This window comes from Mesoplodon bidens (assembly GCF_964165515.1).
Source record: "Mesoplodon bidens genome assembly, chromosome: 4".
Taxonomy (NCBI): Eukaryota; Metazoa; Chordata; class Mammalia; order Artiodactyla; family Ziphiidae; genus Mesoplodon; species Mesoplodon bidens.
Window position 1 is genome coordinate 114,706,672 of NC_138160.1, and position 20,178 is coordinate 114,726,849.

The 20,178-nt window shown below is 37.2% G+C and overlaps 1 protein-coding gene across 1 annotated transcript in view; it reads left to right on the plus strand.

The window, feature by feature from the left end:
* The window catches only part of PCBD2 (pterin-4 alpha-carbinolamine dehydratase 2), a 48,665-nt gene extending 28,744 nt beyond the window's left edge, over positions 1-19,921 (plus strand). The window contains exons 3-4 of the mRNA XM_081233966.1: positions 18,403-18,483; positions 19,670-19,921. Coding sequence (XP_081090092.1) covers positions 18,403-18,483; positions 19,670-19,765 — 177 coding nt within the window. The 3' untranslated portion in view covers positions 19,766-19,921. The remainder of the gene's footprint in view (positions 1-18,402; positions 18,484-19,669) is intronic.
* Positions 19,922-20,178: the final 257 nt, after the last annotated feature.

Below are 20,178 nucleotides of genomic sequence, written 5' to 3' on the forward strand. Positions count from 1 at the left end.
GATCCCACGTGCCGCGGAGCGGCTGGGCCCGTGAGCCATGGCCGCTGGGCCTGCGCGTCCGGAGCCTGTGCTCCGCGGCGGGAGGGGCCGCGGCAGTGAGAGGCCCGCGTACCGCAGGAAAAAAAAAAAAGAATCTGTGTTCAGAAGGCTTGGCTTAAAAAGACATATTTGTATACATGTCTCTCTTCTACATGATTGAACTATTTACGTGAAATAGTTTCTATAAGAGAAAGTTATCCATTCTATGCAGCTTCGAAAAATAAGTAAAGAAGACCATGGAGCCACATGGAAAATGGGTAGGATGTTTTAATGTAATAAGACGGTTAAGGATCCACAGTAAAAGAATATTATCATGACAGTTGTAGGGAAAAGGGCACAGGGAAAAAATTAAAACAAAATATATAATAGTTTTTTACTTCTTTCTCTAAACCTTCTATAATGCTTTATTTTTCTCTTGTAATTAAGTTTTTAGAATAAAAATTACAGGAAACTTAGTTTTGCTATAATTAGCTTTTAGGTAAAAGGAAGAAATGGAAAAAGTATAATCTGATTTGTCCTGAACCCACACGGAGGCTTTGGAGTTGGGCATACTTGAATTCGAATCCCAGCCTCACTTTTTGTTAGGTGGTTGACTCCTCTTGGAGCCTCAGTTCTCTCCTCTGCAAAACAGGAAGGGTCAGCCTGTTTGCGGGATTGTGTGAATGCCTGGCTGGGAGTGGTTGTTTTTTTAAATGCCCTTTGGGTTTTCCCCTTTCCTTCTTTATCCAGAATGGAACAGTGAGAATCAGTGTTATTTCAGCACCTGAGATAGACTATGATCCATACATAGTCAGCCAGAATTAATTATGTTCAGAGGGTGCTACTTAATCAGAAAGGAGTCTACTCAGGTGTATCCAAGTAAATGATAAAACAATTTATGGTTAATGCTGAAATAATCAGGAAGTAATCAGAGGTAAATTGTTTCTTGTGTCTATTAGGTGATGCTATTATTATTGTTATCATTTAAAAATTTATTGAAGTATAGTTGTTTACATTGTTGTGTTAATTTTGTCTATACAGCAAAGTGATTCAGTTATACATATATGTGTACTCTTTTTCATATTTTTTTCCATTATGGTTTATCACAGGATATTGAATATAGTTCCCTGTGCTATACAGTAGGACCTTGTTGTGTATCTATTCTCTATATAATAGTTTGCATCTGCTCACTCCAAACTCCCATTCCATCCTTCCGCCACCCCTCTTCCTCCTTGGCGAGCACAAGTCTGTTCTTTATGTCTGTGACTCCGTTTCTATTTCGTAGATAAGTTCCTTTGTGACATATTTTATTTTATTATTATTTGTGTCATATTTTAGATTCCACATATAAGTGATAGCATATGGTATTTGTTTTTCTCTTTCTGACTTACTTCACTTAGTATGATAATCTCTAGGTCCATCCGTGTTGTTGCTGCACATGGCATTATTTCATTATTTTTATGGCTGTGTAGTTATTCCATTGTATGCTGCTGCTATTCTTATTAGCTAATATTCTTTTTCATTGAACTTTACTGTGTGTGTGAGGGCACTGTGCTATGCATTTGGTACACATCATCTCCCTATGTCCAGATGGGAATCTCAACCTAGCCAAGACATGTAGCTTGCTCAAGGTCTGGGTCTAGAACCCAGGTTTTGGATTCTTGGACTGATAGTCTTTCTTCTTCTTTTTTTTTTTTTTGCGGTACACGGGCCTCTCACTGTTGTGGCCTCACCCGTCGCGGAGCACAGGCTCCGGACGCGCAGGCTCAGCAGCCATGGCTCACGGGCCCAGCCGCTCCACGGCATGTGGGATCTTCCCGGACCGGGGCACGAACCCGTGTCCCCTGCATCGGCAGGTGGACTCTCAACCACTGCGCCACCAGGGAAGCCCTTAAAGTTTTTAATTTATTTTTTTTAGATGTGTTTTTAAAATGTTCTTTTCCTCTGCAAATCAATTTAAAAATTAAATAAGTTACCCACAGTTGATCTATTTCCCTATTGATGGATATTTGTTCTTTCTGATGTTCATTACTACAGTAAGTTTTGTAACATGCGTCCTTATATTTCCTTGTGGACAGGTGTGAGAGTGTCCTTAAGGTATAGATCTAAAAATGGAATTGCTGGGATAACCTTCTGGTATACAGATGAATAAAAAATTAAGGTTCAGGGTTGTGCAAAGGTCAGGGCTTGGGGACAGTCACATAGTAGCCCAGTGACAAGGCTCTTTGTCCTTAGAGAACCCCTGTCCATGCATGAAGCCAGTGAAACCCATGGTGACCTAAGCCCTTGTGACTTCAGAGCAGCATGAGCTGATATTGAAGTGGTTCTGGAAATCTGCGAGGGCGTACATAAGGTGCAAAGATGGAGTACAAGTGGGGCCTCAGTCCAGGTAGTGAGTACTTTAGGGCAGAAAACATCTACTTTTTACCACAATTCACTGTTGATAGCACTTACTTGGAATGTCACCCATGATACTGCAGATTTGTAATTTATTACCTTAAATTTTTATAAATGTGCAATAGTGTTCAGACCTAAGTTATTTTACGTCTATTGCCTGAAAAAGGATATTCCAAAATGGTATTTTCCCTTTAATTTCCCAAATCAAAAAAGCTCCAGATTGTGATAGAAATGTAACTACTTGCTGTCTCCTTTCCTCTGCAGATACGGGTGAGACTGAAAAATGGTGCTAGTCAAGTTGGCTTAGCTTCTGTGCATTCAGGGACTGGTGGACTTGAGTTAGGATGTTGTAGTGTGGACTTCAGTGGAGCTGGGGTTGGGATGCAGTTGCCTAGTATCTGCTAGTTCTGTCTCATCCACTTGTGTTTAAGTAATCTCATTGCTTTCAGTGGAGGAATCCTATTTTACACTGGTCTTCATGGGCAAAGATAATTAAATATATTTGCCTGGGTAAGCAAATCGATAAACTTGTAATAAAGTGTATCAGACCGTTTCTTTGGCTGGACCAACCAGAACAGCTTGTGAAGCAGAGCTGTTTCCAATGGAGCGTGAAAAGCTTTGAAAATTCTCAGTAATAGCAGAAAGCAATATTTGAAACCACCCTATACAATTGTTTGTTTTCCTCTTCCCCAACCAAGTTTATAAAAATTTGGTCAGACAGGCATTTTGTTTTGATTTAAAATATTTTCAGTGAATTGTTATCTGCTGAATGCACATGTGTTCCTGCACTTTTTCTTTCACGATTGAAACTTTAAACCTTCCCTTAAGTCCCCCTGAAAACCTCCCTCTGCCCAGTAAGGTTTGCATATGGGAGTAGGGCGAAGGGATTTGGACCCTGGAGAAACCTCACAATTTGAAATCTGCCTGTGCAGTTGTGTACCAGAAATGGCCATGGTTAGTGCCGTATGGGTTCTTTGTCTTTCCCTTCTAACAAGATTCCTCACCCCCAAAATACGTTGGTTAACTTGGGCATTTCAGTTTGGTTAATCAGATCATGAGTGCCTGTGAGCACGGCAAGAGGCATGATTGAAGCATTTATAAAAATTTGGCTCATAGTAAGCCCCATAATTTGTTTTAAAGAATTACCTCTTCAGTGACATTATAAAAAAAAAAAAGCCCAAAGATTGTGGTTTATAACACCACACCTGGTCCAGATTGTACTGGATGAATCCATATTTGCTTCACTGTAAATGATTTTGAGGGTGGAATTCTTGGATTGTTTTCTGTCTTGTAAGCCCTTGACATTGTACTGGTACCTGTGTGCGCACAAACCTCCTGACATGGGAAAGGCCAGCTCAGCCTCCCACTGAAATGCAGGTTGGCTGCATTTATTCTGCATGTTCCTAGAATGAGGAAATGATATGACAATAAACAGAAATGCCCTTGCTGAAGAGAGAAGGGAAGCTGGTGTTTATCTGGTCAGGTGGTTTAGATTAGCCATGATGCGGCTCTGTATTATGTTACTTTAAATCATTGTGTCCCAACAGGACATAAATTATGAAGATTGTTACAGTATGTTTCATCCTATGTAAGATCAACAAATTGGAATAATTTTTTTATAGGAAAATCACAGTGCTTTTGGCAAGGCTATTGAAGCCTTTAATTTGACTTGAGTATTTCTCAAATATTATTGCCTAATATATAAAGTATGATTTGCATAGGTATGAAATAATAAACTTATAAAAACAAAAGGGAAGAATTTCTCTTTAGCAGTTGCATCAAATGGCAAAGCACTCTCACTCCATCAGGATCTGTATGCTTTCTTTGTCCTAGTGTTTTAGAGCTAGTTGTGTTCTTTTCCTCTGATGAGATTGTGAGCTGTGCAGGTCTTGGTGCGGAGATGGAGCTTTGCTGTGTGCTGCCTGCCCGTCAGCCCTCACCTGCACAGAGAAGGCAACTGCTCTGTGGTGGAACCATATGGGAGCCTGCTCTAAGGAGGAGAAAAACTTTCCCATTTACATACGCCCAGGAAAACAAACCGTTTTTTTTTCTTTCAGGATTTTCTGAGTTATTTTAAAAAAAGCAAAAAAACAACCCAAACCCCAAAACCCTACTTGATCAACAGCTGAAGTTAAGGTAATTTATGTAAGAATATTACAAAAAGAATTGATTTAAGTAACCATTTATTCTTTTAAATGTTTCCTCTATTCATTACTGTCTTCTGAGTTATTAGAGTTATTTGTGAATTTTAAACAGAGAGTTTTTCATTTGTATTCAGGATGCATCTAAATTTATTTGGCTACACAGAGCAAATTTTCTAGATTAAAAAAATGGAGTAAAATTACTTTGTGTAGGATTCAAGCAAATTGGAACCTTTTCAGTGTTCCACAGTAGCACATTTTTTGTGCAAAGCACTCTGCGTGTTCTTAAGAGACCTCCGTACACTTACAGTGAACTTAAGAAGTAGTAGAGCCTCCGATTTACAAAGGCTGGGAGCAGTGAGACAGATTTAAGATTTGCTTAAGGCCATAGAATGAGGCAGAGCTGGGATTAGACCTTTTCAGCACACGATGACACCCCCCACCAGACCTTGTGATCTTTTGATACCAAAAATAGGGTAAGTGCTAAGCTTTTTTTACTCTCTTTGTGCCTCAAGCCCTGATATTTTTCTTTTAATTCTTTAGTAATACTGTTTAGAACACAAGACCAAAAAGTACCTAGTTTCAATCAGTAAGGGTAGGAAGAGAGCTCTCCTTAAGCCTCATCATAACAGACTGAGGATAAATTCGGAATCTATTTGTGGTTTGCTTCAGCTCAGTGTCTGAAGACTGACAGGTTCAGGGACCTTTCCAAGTTCATAGCCTGTGTGTGCACTTTGAAACAAATAAATACAGACGACTTATGGGATGGTGTGTTTCCACACCGGGCTTCTTCTGGATTGGCATCGTTTTCTGAGAAGCGGGTCTGGCAGGCTGTTTTCTTCCAGTGATGCATTGCAGCCGTCTATCACTGGATGTCCTCTGTGGAATGATCAGGATGTCTGATGGGGCTTGAATATTTGGGTGATGTATTTTTCCTACAGAAAATATTGGCAAATGTTGCTAAAACTGTACCTAAAAACTCGTACAAGGAGACTTGATTCTTGTTTAAAAATAAGTAAAAGAAAGGATAAGTATGAATTCACCAATGTGCAGACCTTTTTATACCATCGGATATTTTGTGAAGTGGAATGAGACTGTTTTACAAAATGTGTACCGCTTGTAGAAAATGTATTTACTGTACCATTAAGCCAGATCAGATACTGCTTTGTTTCTTTAAAATGCTTTTTGAGTGTCCCCACACCTAGATGGTAGGGGAGTGGGTGTTCGTTTTGCCCTGAGCCCTTGTTTTCTTCCTCCACCCTTTTGGTTATTGTTACCGGATCTTGACTTTCAGTTTAATATAACACATCCCAGTTTGGGCAGAAAGAAACCATTTTGTCTTTTCTCTCTTTCTCTTTTTAAAATTAGGTGCATATACAACCTTATATATATAATAAGACAAGGCAGTTTCCTGTCAGATATAAACTGGAATTATATAGTGTACGTACTAGTTGCATCTCTTTAAAGGAACCAGTTGATTATAAAGAAGAAAAGATAGGGAGTAGACTGCCATTTTGCATATTATTCCATTTTTTTTATTCCATTTTAAAAAATGTATTTGGCCATATACTCCATATATCGTAGTGGTTTGGATGCATGAAGTTGAAGCCTAGGGATATTTTTCTATATAAATATGAATTTTTATAAATCTTATAATGATCACAGTATGAAGGAGTGTAAATTGTAATTCTTACAGGGTTGCTAAAGCAAAACAAACAAAAAATCTTGGTAGTCTTTGCCATACCTCTCCCCCGTAAGACTCCTGAAAGCTAATAAATATGGATTATCAGCAGATTAGGAAAGAAAACCTCCAACAGGACTTTTCTGAGGCAACTGATTGGCAATAATGAATAGCAGCAGTGAACAGTGAGGCATCAGAAGTTATTTTGACATTAGGGAAATCGGTGTTAATGGCTTCTCTGGTGGATTCCTCTCGGGTGATTTTGAAACCATTGTTTTGGTCTGCTGTAGGGGGAAAGGATGGATAGAAAGCTGGTGAAATGTGCTGATTCCAAGAGAGCAAAACTAAAGGATTGTGAGAAATTCTAGAAAGAGCTAATCAGATTTAGCTGTTGGTCTGCCCAGTAGTAGCTGATGATATAAGGAAATGTAATTTAAATATATGTGCAGAGGAATTCGGAAATGAGTGGTGTCTTTTCAGGGAAAAGGTATTCTCAGCTTGTGGTCATCTTGGTCAGAACGTCTTTTTGGCACAGAAAGCTGTGTGAAACTTATCTAGTTAGAGAACTTTCACTGAAAATGGAACAAAAACGAAGGACTCTTAGGTAAAATTGTGTACAGGTGTTTATGTTGCTTAACTCTGCTGCCTTGAGAAGAGTGGATTCATAGTAGTAGACCTTTATCAAACAGTAGTCTCCTTAGGAATTCAGGAGGAGTTTACTAATGTAATTATAAATCCTGATTCTGCAAAGAAAACTGTTATGCACCTTGCTTTTTCATTTAACAGTATACATTGAGGGTAGTACCAGGTAATTAGCTAAGAGAGCTGCCTTATTTTTCGAAATGGCCTAATTAGGATATTATGATTATTGCCAAAAAAAAAATGGTGACTTAGGAACTTATTTTAACGGCTCTAAAATATTATGGTTCTGTGAGTACAGCTTTTGAAAGTAATGTTTAGAAGTGAGTGTGCTTATTGCCACAACTGAGGGAGCACTAATTCAGCCTAAGGCCCAGCAGAGCGGGCTGCTCTTTCAGTAGCTTGTGGACATTGTCTCAAGTGCCTGGGGAAGCCAGTTTTAGCTTCAGAGTTGGGTATTCTTGGCCTGAGTTGTTGGAAATGTTGGGCTCTGCAGTAGAGCACATAGAAGGCAGGTAGCCTAGGGCCCCTGGATCGGCGGGGGTTGTCTGCCCAGACACACACACACACACCGGACTGCCTAGGGGATGGAGTGCAGGGAAGGCCTTCAGTTTGGCTTCTCAGGGAGATGTGAGTCACCTGTTTGGCTAAGAAGCTCACTGACAGATTGCCAGTTCCACTGGAAATCTTCTTCTGAGGTTACATCGAGAAACCACTCTAAATATGTTTCTGGTTTTCTCAGCCTTGCAAAGGTGGATTTCTTTGGCCTTCCTATTGTTCTTGTACTAGGTTTGGAAAGGAATTCTTCCTTTCCAGGCCATAGACACTATAATGTTAAAGTGTTGATGATGATAATAAACACTAGCATTAACTGAGTGCCTAATAGAATGCCTGTCATACTGTAAAGTTTGTTACATGAATTATCCCCTTTAAACATATGAGGAAACTGAGACTCATTTCAAATGTTAAGTAATTTCTCTGAGGTCACATAGCTTGTGAATAGCAGAGCCAGGACTTGAACCTAGGTCTCTGACCCTAAAGTCTCTGCAATTGACCACTGTGTCAAAATACCAGTGACAGTTTGGAGAAAAAAAAGCATGATCAATACATCTTTGGTTGGATTTGCTCCTCACATTTCTCGTGTTGTAAGTTGAGAATATTCGTCTGTTGCCTGCAGATTAAGATCTGATGTTCCCTTTGCAGTGGCTAGAACAGTTGAGTGTTTTTCAGAGAAAGTCATCATGAGACATGTAATCATATTCTGGGGGCAAAGAATGCCTTTCCTTGGTGCACCAAGCAATGTTTATGCGATGGATCAGTCACCAACACCAAGGGAAGGTCCTGTCCTGTGACATGTGCGTGCTTGGCAATGATCTTGCTGTGCATTTTGCTTAATAATTTTCATTATTTTTAATTAAAGTTGAAGAAGTGCAGACTCTAGCTGAAATTAAGGTAGGTTGTGTTGCCGGAATTTGGTAATTACTTTAATTGATCACAAGATAGTTTCCTTGATCACCAATTAGACTAAATTGCCGATCATGTTTCAAGACGTGAAGAAATGCCCAAACTGATTTATGTAATAGTGTTTTCATTTCTAATCAGACATAAATATCGTTTCCTTCCATAGCAATTGTATTTTATAAAAGAAGGGTTATAGGCCTACAAACATAAAGGTGATTCATAAACAATAGAGTTCTAATTCATTGAATTAGTAAAGGAAGTATTTAGAGGCTTAATGGAGATTGTACTGGGGAAATTACTTTGGAGTTGCTGGTGCTCATTTTCTTAGTGGGAGATATGTTCTTTTTTAGTGCATAATTAAAATAGTCTATAATCAAAATATAAAAGGCAGCTGATTTAAAGAACATATCAAAGAGAATTGCTCTGAGTAATGACAGATTCATATTGTAAATATGTGCTAGAAGTTAAGTCTTAGAACTTTAATAAATCATGTTATTTGGACTGAAGCTGCATTTTAAATTCAGGGTGCTGTTAAACATTTCACAGATCAATACAGGATTCTTGTTTCAGTTTTGTGCATCTGATAGTCTTTCATATTTTCATGGAATAAACTGAAACAAAAGGAACTCTAAGAAAAATTAAAGTTCCCAAAGAATACTTGATTTGGGGTTCATGGAAAAATCTTTTAATTGCTGATGGTTTGGAGATTTCCAAATGACAAACTTCATTGGCCCAATTTACTGTGATTGTAATGCTAACATTCCATAAAATGGCAGAGTGACTTAAAAAGTCATACTTCATCATGCATTCATGGACTTGTTCATAAAACGTTTGTAATTTGCAATAGAGGAAAGACTGAAACCATTATCAGCCATTATATGCTATTTGTTGGACATATGTTTGTTTGAAATGGCCGTGGCTCAACAGAACATGGCTCATAGACAAACTATGCTATAAATTGGCACTAAAAACCCACCTAAACAGGTAGGCATATGTTAAGAAGTTAATGTGAGCCAAAATATTTTAATATGAACCAGGTTACATACATCGCAGGATCCCAGCTCCCTTTACAGTGAGACCTTCATTTGCATGGCTTCTTCATTTTGTCCCAAGCTAACTAACTTTTAAAGTAGATCATATATATATTGGTTCAAAAGTCAAAAGGTACCAAGGAGTAAAGTAAGCCTCCTCCTGTTCCTGATTCTCAACCACCCAGTTCTCCCTTTCCACCTTCCATCATTCACTATTCCCAGATCCTTATATATCATTCCAGAAATATTAATGCACATACTTTCTTTTCTTTTCTTTTTATACAATTTATAGACTATTGTTATGCATTTTTTCCCATTTAGTAATATATCTTGGAGGTATTTCTAGTCAGAGGATAAAGAGTTTTCTCCTTCTTCTTAATGGCTACATAGTATTCCAGTGAATAAATGTACCATAATACATTTTAATCAGCTCTCTATTGATGGACATTTGGCTCTTTCAAGCCTGTCGCTGTTACAGGCTGTGCTGCAGTGACCATTCTTGTAATTTATGTGTGAGTATGTCTGCAGGACAAATTCCTAGAAGTGGAATTGCTTGGCCAAAAGACATAATCATATTTTTTCTAAGGGCATAGGCATTTTTAATTTTGATAAATGTTGTTGTATTCTCTTACATAGTGATTATTATATCAATTTATTTTCACCAAAAATATGAGAGTACCTTTTCTCCTGTATCTTCACTCACAGAATATTATCAAACTTTTTGATCTTTGCCAAACTGATAGGTTTAACTTAGTTCCCCCCACCCCAATTTATTGAGATAAAATTGACATATAACTTAGTTTTAATTTGTACTCCTCTTATGTATGAGATGGAGCAGTTTTTATGTTTAAGAACCATTTGATTTCTTTTCTCTGTTATCTATTATGTCCTTTGCCCACTTAAAAAAATTAGGTGTTTGGTCTTTTTCTTATTAATTTATTATAAGATCTCCTGATATGCTAAGGAAATGTGTACTGCAAATACAGTTTGTTGTCTTTTAATTTCTTGACTTTTATTGTCATACAGAAAAAAATTAAATGTAGTGAGATTTATCTATTTTTAAAAATTTATTTATTTATCTTTATTTATTTTTGGCTGCATTAGGTCTTCATTGCTGCACATGGGCTTTCTCTAGTTGTGGTGAGTGGGGGCTACCCTTCGTTGCGGTGTGTGGGCTTCTCATTGTGGTGGCTTCTCTTGTTGTGGAGCATGGGCTCCAGGCGCACGGGCTTTAGTAGTTGTGGCACGTGGGCTCAGTAGTTGTGGCTCATGGGCTCTAGAGCGCAGGCTCAGTAGTTGTGGCGCACAGGCTTAGTTGCTCCGTGACATGTGGGATCTTCCCGGACCAGGGCTCAAACCCATGTCCCCTGCAATGGCAGGCAGATTCTTAACCACCGCTTCACCATCTGTTTTTTAGTAGTGGTTTAAAGTTTTTTTTGCATGTAGAATTTATGCATTTCTTATTAAGGTTACTCCTAGATAATTTTTGGTGCCATTTTAGATGGGAACTTTTCTTCCAGTGTATTTTCTAATTCATTGTGTTTATAAGAAGGCTATTGACATTTTTTTGGCTTCTTTTATTCTTGACTTCAATGGGAATTCTTCCAGTCTTTCCCCATTAAGAAAGGTGTTGCCTTTTGAACTGCGAATATAGTCTGTCATGTAAGGAGGGGCCCATATATTCTTATTTCATTACGAACTTTAATACATAATAAATACTGAATTTATCAAAATATCTTCTCAGAATTTATGGAAGTCATATACAATTTTTCTCTTTTGATTTATTAATATGGTAAATTATATTAATAATTCCCTAATATTGAACCATCCTTGCATCCTTTGAATATATCCTATTTGCTCATGGTGTTTGTTCTTTCAGTGTACTGCAAAGTTTTATTAGGATTTCAGTTAATATGGGATCAGTCTATAGTTTCATTACTATATGCCATCGCTGTGAGAATTTGGAGACAATGTTATGATAGTTTATAAAAACAATTTGGAAATATCCTTCGTTTTCTTTGCTCTGGAACAGTTTAATCAGTATTAGAGTTAACTGTTCCATATAGGTTTGGTAGAATTCCTCTGAGAAATGATTGGGAACTGTTACTTTTTGGTGTCACTCTTAGACACATTTCTCTTTTACAGTTATTTAATTATTTAGATTTATTTCTCTTCTATGGTCAGTTTTGATAATTTTTATTTCTCAGAGAACTATCTTACCTGTGTTTTAAAATTTATTTGTATGCACTTTGTATTTGTTGAAAATTCATTTATTATCTGTTTTAAAATTTCTCTTGTAACTGTAGTTTCTTCCCCATTCTCATTTCCTGTTTTGTTTATCTGTACTTTCTCTCCCTATCTTTCTGTTTGTTTGTTTTTACAGGAAGCAACCAATTTTCTATTATATAATTCTTCCAGATACAGCTTCTGGATTCAGTAGTTATATCATTTTTTTCTCTTTCCTAATTAATTTACATTTGCTTTTCCCTTTATTTATATTCATTCCTGCTCTCCTCCTTAAATTTATTTTCTTGTTATTTATCTATTTTCTTGATTGGATATTTAATTAATTTATTTTAATTCTTTAAAGTTCATTAATTTAAGATAATTTAAGTATTTAAAGATGTTTACTCTGATTATTGCTTTAGATGTATCCATATGTAATGCTTACATTATTATTTTCTATTAATTAATAGAAATAATAATTAATGATTATTTTCTCTTTAGTATTGATTTCTTTTTTGATCTGAGTTTTTCTATTTTTGTTTTTTTTGTTTTGTTTTTCTCATTTTTTTAGCTACTTTAATTAAAAAAATTTTTTAATAGATCTTTATTGGAGTATAATTGCTTCACAGTACCGTGTTAGTTTCTGTTGCACAACAAAGCGAATCAGCCATATGCATACACATGCCCCATATCCCCTCCCTCTTGAGCTTCCCTCCGATCCTCCCTATCCCACCCTTCTAGGTCATCACAAAGCACCAAGCCAATCTCCCTGTGCTATGCTGCTGCTTCCCACCATCCAACTATTTTACATTCAGTAGTGTATATATGTCAATGATACTCTCACTTTGCCCCAGCTTCGCCCTCCCACCCCATGTCCTCAAGTCCATTCTCTATGTCTGCCTCTTTATTTCTGCCCTGCAACTAGGTTCATCAGTACCATTTTTTTTTAAAGATTCCATATATATGCGTTAGCATACGGTATATGTTTTTCTCTTTCTGACTTACTTCACTCTGTATGACAGACTCTAGGTCCATCCACCTCACTACAAATAACTCAGTTTTGCTTCTTTTTATGGCTGAGTAATATTCCATTGTATATATGTGCCACATCTTCTTTATCCATTCATCTGTCAATGGACATTTAGGTTGTTTCCATGTCCTGGCTATTGTAAATAGTGCTGCAATGAACATTGACCCAAGAGTTTTAAAAGAAGGATTTAAAAATTTTTCAGGTAGTACTTTTTGCTACATTAGTGTCCTAATTTTGTTTTTAATTTTATTGGAGAATGTTACCAGTACTATTTCTACTTTTTGATTATTGAGATTTTCTTTGTGGGGTAGTATATATTTGGTTTCTGTGCATGTTCCAAATATATTTTAAAAGCTATATTCTCACGTTTTAGAGTTTAAAATACATCGATTACATCTACCTTTTAAATTATGTTTTTAAGTAGTCTTAATCTGCCATGGCTTAAGAGATGTGAATTAAAGTCTCCAACTACCAATATTTCTCTTTGGCCCATGAGCCCTATCATTTCTGTCTCATTGATTTTGATGCTATGTTATTGCAATATAGATATTCACAGTTATTCAGTCTTCATCCTCATTGTGGATATACTTTATAATTTAAATTACCCTTATGATTTCTTAAAAGAAATTACATTTGCCTATGTCCTTTTATTTCTAGTGGTTGAGTTTTGCTTTGTGATCCATTGTAATGTTCTCTCTTCTTTTAACTGGTTGGATTTAGGCTCTTTACATTTATTGATTGGAAAGATGTTTGGTCTTATAAAACATGACAGAACCAATATACTCTTTTCTCCCTTATTTTAAATCATTATATGGATTGTGGGGTTTTTTGTTGCATTTTAATTGTGTTTTCCTTTACTTAATTGTGAATTAAGTTGTTTTGTTTTCTTCTAAATTTCGTTCTTCTTGTGGATACTATTAAACCTATAGTTTTACATAGCAAATGTAATCCTCCATTTCTTTAGATAGCATTTAGCTAGCATTTCTTTAGATAGTGGTCTCCCCACTAAGCAACATCAAAATTACACTTCTACTTTTTCCTACTTTCCTTTTAGGAACTAAAATTTTAGTTCATATTGTTTTTTGGTTCTAGTGCTTATGTTTTATACTTTTAAATATATCTTACCACTTGATCTTTCAGCTTTTAAAGATTTTTTTTTAACTTTCATCTACCTTCCCTATTTTTATTATCTTCAACCCTTTTAATAGTTTATAACATTTACATTTTATTCTGTAACTATAATCCCCACAGTTGTTTAAAATGTATTTCTAGAGCTGAATGAATTTATTACTCACTGTCAATACCTTTGGTATAGTTTCCGCATTCATCTCTTAGTTACTTATATTTCATCCTTTAATAAAAATTTCCTCAAAAAGGGTGAATGGACATTATTCCCTGAGTTACTGCATTTAAAAAACATATGTCTCTTGCATTAATTTTGAACAACAGTTTAGCTGGGTATAAAATTCTTTTTTTTTAATTCTTTATTTATTTTTGGCTGTGTTGGGTCTTCGTTGCTATGCGTGGGCTTTCTCTAGTTGCGGCAAGCAGGGGCTACTCTTCGTTGCGGTGCGCAGGCTTCTCACTGCAGTGGCTTCTCTTGTTGCAGAGCACTGGCTCTAGGCATGCGGACTTCAGTAGTTGTGGCTCGTGGGCTCTAGAGCGCAGGCTCAGTAGTTTTGGCGCATGGGCCTAGTTGCTCCACTGCATGTGGGATCTTCCCGGACCAGGGCTTGAACCTGTGTCCCCTACACTGGCAGGCGGATTCTTAACCACTGAACCACCAGGGAAGCCTATGGGTATAAAATTCTTCACATTTTCATTTCCTAAAGGCTTTATAGGCATTGCTCCTCTAACTTGTATGTTGAATGTTGATATTTGGAAGTTTGAAGTCAGCCAGATTCTTTTCAACATTATAGGTGAATTGATTTTATTTGACTAGATGCCAAAAGAATTTTTTTATCTTCATGGTTCACTGACTTCACTAGAATGTGTAGACATGGCTGAATTCTTACAATCTATAGACTTAAATCTTTTGTTTCTGGAAATTTTTCTTGAATTCCATGTCCAGTTTTTTTCTTTCTTCTGTTTTGTTTTTTTTTTAAAGTTGTTCTCTTATTGGCAACAATTATCTATATGTTAGATGTATATCATTTTCTGTATTTATTATTTCCTAATTATTTTAAACTCGTGTTGATTTCTACTTCATTTGTCCATTTTCTCAGTCCTGTTCTCTAAGCTTCTTACTGGGTTGCTGGTATCTATTTTGCCTTGGGCTGTTAGCAGATTTCTTTGATGGAATGGTTTAGAAAGCCAGTACTTTTAGCTAGCTCAAGGCTTTTAGATTCCAACTGGCATTGTGGTAACAAGTAGCTAGGGCTATAAAAATAAATCTTTGATAGAAGGGACAGATGCTTTTCACTGTCTGCCAAGTTTGCTGTTTAGTCATATTCCTTCTTTATTGTATTCCATATAATCAAAATTCCCCTTTGAGGTTTTGCTTTTTCCCTCTCCTACCTACTCATCTAACTTCCTTGCAGAAATTCTTTTACTTTAATTTGAATGTGTATTGTTATGGATGTTGTTAATTTGTGGATTTAGAAATAAATGTTTGGGGCTTCCCTGGTGGTGCAGTGGTTAAGAATTCGCCTGCCAATGCAGGGGACACAGGTTCGAGCCCTGGTCTGGGAAGATCCCACATGCCATGGAGCAACTAAGCCCATGCGCCACAACTACTGAGCCTGTGTTCTAGAGCATGCGAGACACAATTACCGAGCCTGTATGCCACAACTACTGAAGCCCGCGCACCTAGCCAACTACTGAGTGTGCGTGCCACAACTACTGAAGCCTGCACACCTACAGCCTGTGCTCCGCAACAAGAGAAGCCACCTCAATGAGAAGCCGGCGCACAGCAACAAAGGGTAGCCCCCTCTCGCCGCCAACTAGAGAAAGCCTGCACTCAGCAACGAAGAAACAACACAACCAAAAAAAAATAATAATAAATAAATTAAATAAATTTATTTAAAAAATTAAATGTTTGGAGGATTAATTTGTTCTGTTATATGGAAGAAGGATTTGGAATTATCTTTTTGCTCCCGTAACAGATAGAGTATTCTTTCCCTAAGGAAGAATTAGGATCCTGTGTAAATGGTTTATCAGGCTTTTCGATTTTTTATTAAATGTAAATATTAGGTGACAGTTGAAGGGAAATATGCAAAACTGAGGAAAATACAAATTTGGAGGGTGTTTGGGTGTACTTTTTTTTAACATTGTATGTAGATAGGGTAGATGCTTTTTCTTTGATCAATGTACCTCTTAGGATATGGATGTTCTCTTTTAAGTCATACTTGTGATGGAATAGATTTTACTACTACGCTGATAGCATGCTGGTGGTCAGAGATTTGAGGAGCACTTCTGATCATGTTCAGATCATCCACTTAGTAGATCCATTTGGCTCTTGGGCAATGTTAAAGGAGTCTAAGCATCACTTTGGACCTTTTAGGATAGCTTGGTTCAAAGAAGTTGTGGCTACAGGGCTTAAGAACTTAGACAGTGACTGTGCCCACCTGATTTCTTGTTATTCAGCTGTTTTTCCCAGTCAGTGTGCATCAAGGTGATATTCCACCGTATATTATCTCTTTGTCTAGTATATGTATGTCAGTCTCTGTTTATGGCACATGGGAAAAGGAGAGAGCCATTCTTCTGAGAGGAAGCAACTGGAATCTTAGATTCTCAAGTCTGTGGGAGGGCTTTTCATTTACCATTATGTTTTGTGAGGTTTACGGTATGTAGTTTGGCCAGAAGCAGTAGTGGTAGCAGTATGTGCATTCTGTGCCAGGTGCTGTGCTAAGTGTTCTTATATCCCCATCTCTCTCTTTTTTTAAAATAAAAATAATTACATGACCTTTTTATTATTATCACCATTTTACTGATAAGAAAATTGAGGCTCAGAGTTAAATCACATGACAGTTGAATAGTAGAATTGGGATTTGAATCCCTGGCTCAGAAATCCATGTCCTTGGGACTTCCCTGGTGGTCCAGTGGTTAAAACTCCACACTCCCAATGCAGGGAGCCTGGGCTCAATCTGTGGTCAGGGAACTAGATCCTGCATGCTGCAACTAAGAGCCCGCATGCCGCAACTAAAGATTCCACATGCTGCAACTAAAAGATCCCACGTGCTGCAACTAAAGATACTGCATGCCACAACTAAAAGATCCTGCGTGCCACAACTAAAGATCCTGCATGCCACAACTAAAAGATCCTGCTTGCCACAACTAAAGACCCTGTGCAGCCAAATAAATAAATATTTTTTTAAAAAAGAAAGAAATCCATGTCTTTAATGTCTCTTGGGGTGGTGATGAAATTGTAAATCTTCTAAAGCTAAACGAAAATAAAGCATTATAGGCAAACAGGGTAAAAATTCTCATAATAATTTAATACAGGTTAACTCTGTGTTTGAATAATTAAAACAAACTTTCTCATTTGACTTGTTCCTTCCCCTCACATAGAGAATCAAATTATGAAATGAGAAGGGGTGGGAGAGTGAATATTGTTTTCCTACTGATAATTCCATACATAGTTAAATGGATTTTTCTTGAACTTCCTTCCTTTTCCTAATAGGGAAGACTCTTCTTCAGGCATTAAGTGTCAAAATGGAAATCTTTATCCTGAATAAAATCAATTCTGAGGTAGGAACCATTATGAATGACAGAATTGTTTGAAAATGGCATCTTCCGTATTTCTGTTAACTTGGAAATGCACTCTTATGTCATTTGGTGATCCAAAAAACATAACCCAACTAACATCAGATTGGTTTTTCTGGATAGGGGTAAAGAAGTTAAATATTTATTTATGTGCTGTAATGGGTAATGCCTGTGAATTCCACTGTAACTTTGTAATTAATGTACCACTTCCTTAGAATCTTACCAAGTATTTCTGCCTTATGGACACGAAAGAGACAAACTCTTCTACTGTTTGCAATTACCCTCATAAAAATTTGAAAGCAAGCAAAAAAATGGTTTTTTTCCTCTTAGGACAAGTTTGCCTTCTGCTTAACAAAATTAGGTTTGCACTTTCCCTGTGGTATGAAGACAGTGCCCTACTGGCCCCCACTTATGCCTGTGGCTGGCTCTGCAGCCCTCTGCCCCGAGGCGGAGTGCTTTCTCCTTGAAATGGCAGTGCTAGGCAGTAGCAAGAAGACCCTGAGTGGGCAAGCCCATTTCTGTTCCACTCTGGATATCAATGAAAACAGTCTCTCATCCCCTTCTGTCCTGCCTGGCAGATGGGATGGTTGTTCATTTCTCCCGGAGCTTTGGCTTAAGACACACTCACAAGACATTTTCCCATAGTCTTTGTGGTCGATGCCTTAGTTAGCAACCCAGTCACTAAAAACAAAAGGAGCAGTGCTGCAAGAAAAGTGACTTCTAAGATTTGGGGCCAGGTAGTGAGATCCAGGACATTGAATTAAAGGGAAATTAGTCCTTCTTTTGGAGAGTCTCGTCCTGAGGAAAATAAAACAGCCCAGTCAGGTCACTGGGTGAGACCAATTTCCCAGTTTGTTTATTTGAGCCTGATTGTTTTTCACCATCCAGCAGCAGGTCACAGTCCTGCTACACTGCTTCCCCAGCTCTATGGAGAGCATTTGCTTTCATATTTGATTCTCCAGGCTTCCCTAAGGATTCTAGCCATGTCTTTTCTGGTCGGGTTGCTCTGGTATCTCTCTCAGGTCCAGGGCAGGGGGCACTGTCAGTCATCACTTTCAACTTTATCTTATGCAGGCATTTGGCTTTATGTCCCGAGTTGCCCTACAAGCAGAGAAGATGAATCATCACCCGGAGTGGTTCAATGTGTACAACAAGGTAACTGAATTGCCTGATTTTGGAATCACCATAATTATGGAGTTTAAGAAACTTCTTTCTTCCTTTCTTGCTTGTCATCCTGTGCAGCTAAGTGTCATTGTGCTTAGGAAAATATTCTCTTATCCTTTCTCTCAGAATCCCTGTGTATTACTGCAAATTAGTAAAAAAAAAAAGGTTCAGATCTACTCAAGACAACAGTGACTAAGTTCTTTATTTTCATGCTTATCTTCTACAGACAGTAGTACGGAAAAGTTGGGCCAAATTAGACTCCTGAATTAAACTTGGATATCTGTCATGTAGATAAATTTTTAAACCCTCTTAAGGTAAAGTATTGAAAGAGATTGTAGCAAATAAGAAAGATATGGCCTTATTTAATAAATTTGCTCAAGAACTATTTATTAAATTCTCTATTCTCAGTGGGAACTGACCTTCTTAAGAGAAAGAGCAGACTGAAAAGACTTCATCAAGTAGTTTTAAGGGGGCACAGTGAGAAGAATCACACTTGCCCAAAAAGCGTCCTTGCCTTGGTGATCATGCCATGTGGAATTTCTTATCATCTAGATTTCTGTGAGGTTTCTATTATCTCTTTGAAAAAAGAAAATTTCACATTTTTGTGATTTAATTGGAATAATTCAGAGCATACAGGTACCAGCATAAACTTTTATTTCCTAGTTGCCTCTCTTTGCCCATAATTTTGTTTTTGCTTTTTAATTGATTTGTCAAGAGGCAACAGTCTGTTCCTCCACCCCACCCCACCCCTTCCCTAATTTGGAAATGGACTTTTTTTTTAACATGGTTGCTGAGATATTACATTTGATAGCTTAGTTTTTCTCAGTGGCCTGAAAATAGTTGGTGTAATTAAAGTAATGGGAGTTAAAGTGGTACCTCAGTCTCTCTCTCTCTCTCTTTTTTTTTTTTCCCCAAGAGTCAAGATTTGAGATTCTGGTAGCTCATTTGCCCTTCTTATGAGAGAACCTTTTTATCCCTAGGAGGCTGCTGGGCCTAGCCTGGAGTTTACTGGGTTTTGGAAATGCATTGCTTATTCATAATGTAGTATTTTCTAAATCATTTAATCTCCTCAATTCTCAAAGATAAATATTGAGTAATAGATTGATTTCTGAACTACCAAAGGAGAGCATCATGAATTGCACCTCAGGGTTTTCAAAGCTGCTTCTCTCTTTCTTAGGTTCAGATAACTCTCACATCACATGACTGTGGAGGACTGACCAAAAGAGATGTGAAACTGGCCAAGTTTATTGAAAAAGCAGCTGCTTCTGTGTGATTTCTTCCAAAACGCATGTAAAATCTTATATACACACCTAGCTCCAATGTATTTTGAAAGCAATTTATCAACACGTGAACAAATTAAGCCGTAAATTTAGTTCACCTTTTGAACGATCACATTTTGTAAAATCAGTGCTTAAATAAAAATGATTTAAACTTGAGCCTGAGGTATTTTTCATTATATCTAATCACATATATAAGGTAAATCAATCCGGGTAATTCTATTAATAATATTAAAAAAGAGAAATAACATTTTTAAAGACCAGAAATGGGTATGGGGGAGCATTCACACATTTTTATAACCCAGAAATTCAAGTGATTATGGTGACTTTACAAATGCATTGTGTTGGAGAGCAATTGTAAGGTAGAAAAAGAATGATGAACTCTATAGGTAAAGGGTTTAACTGTATG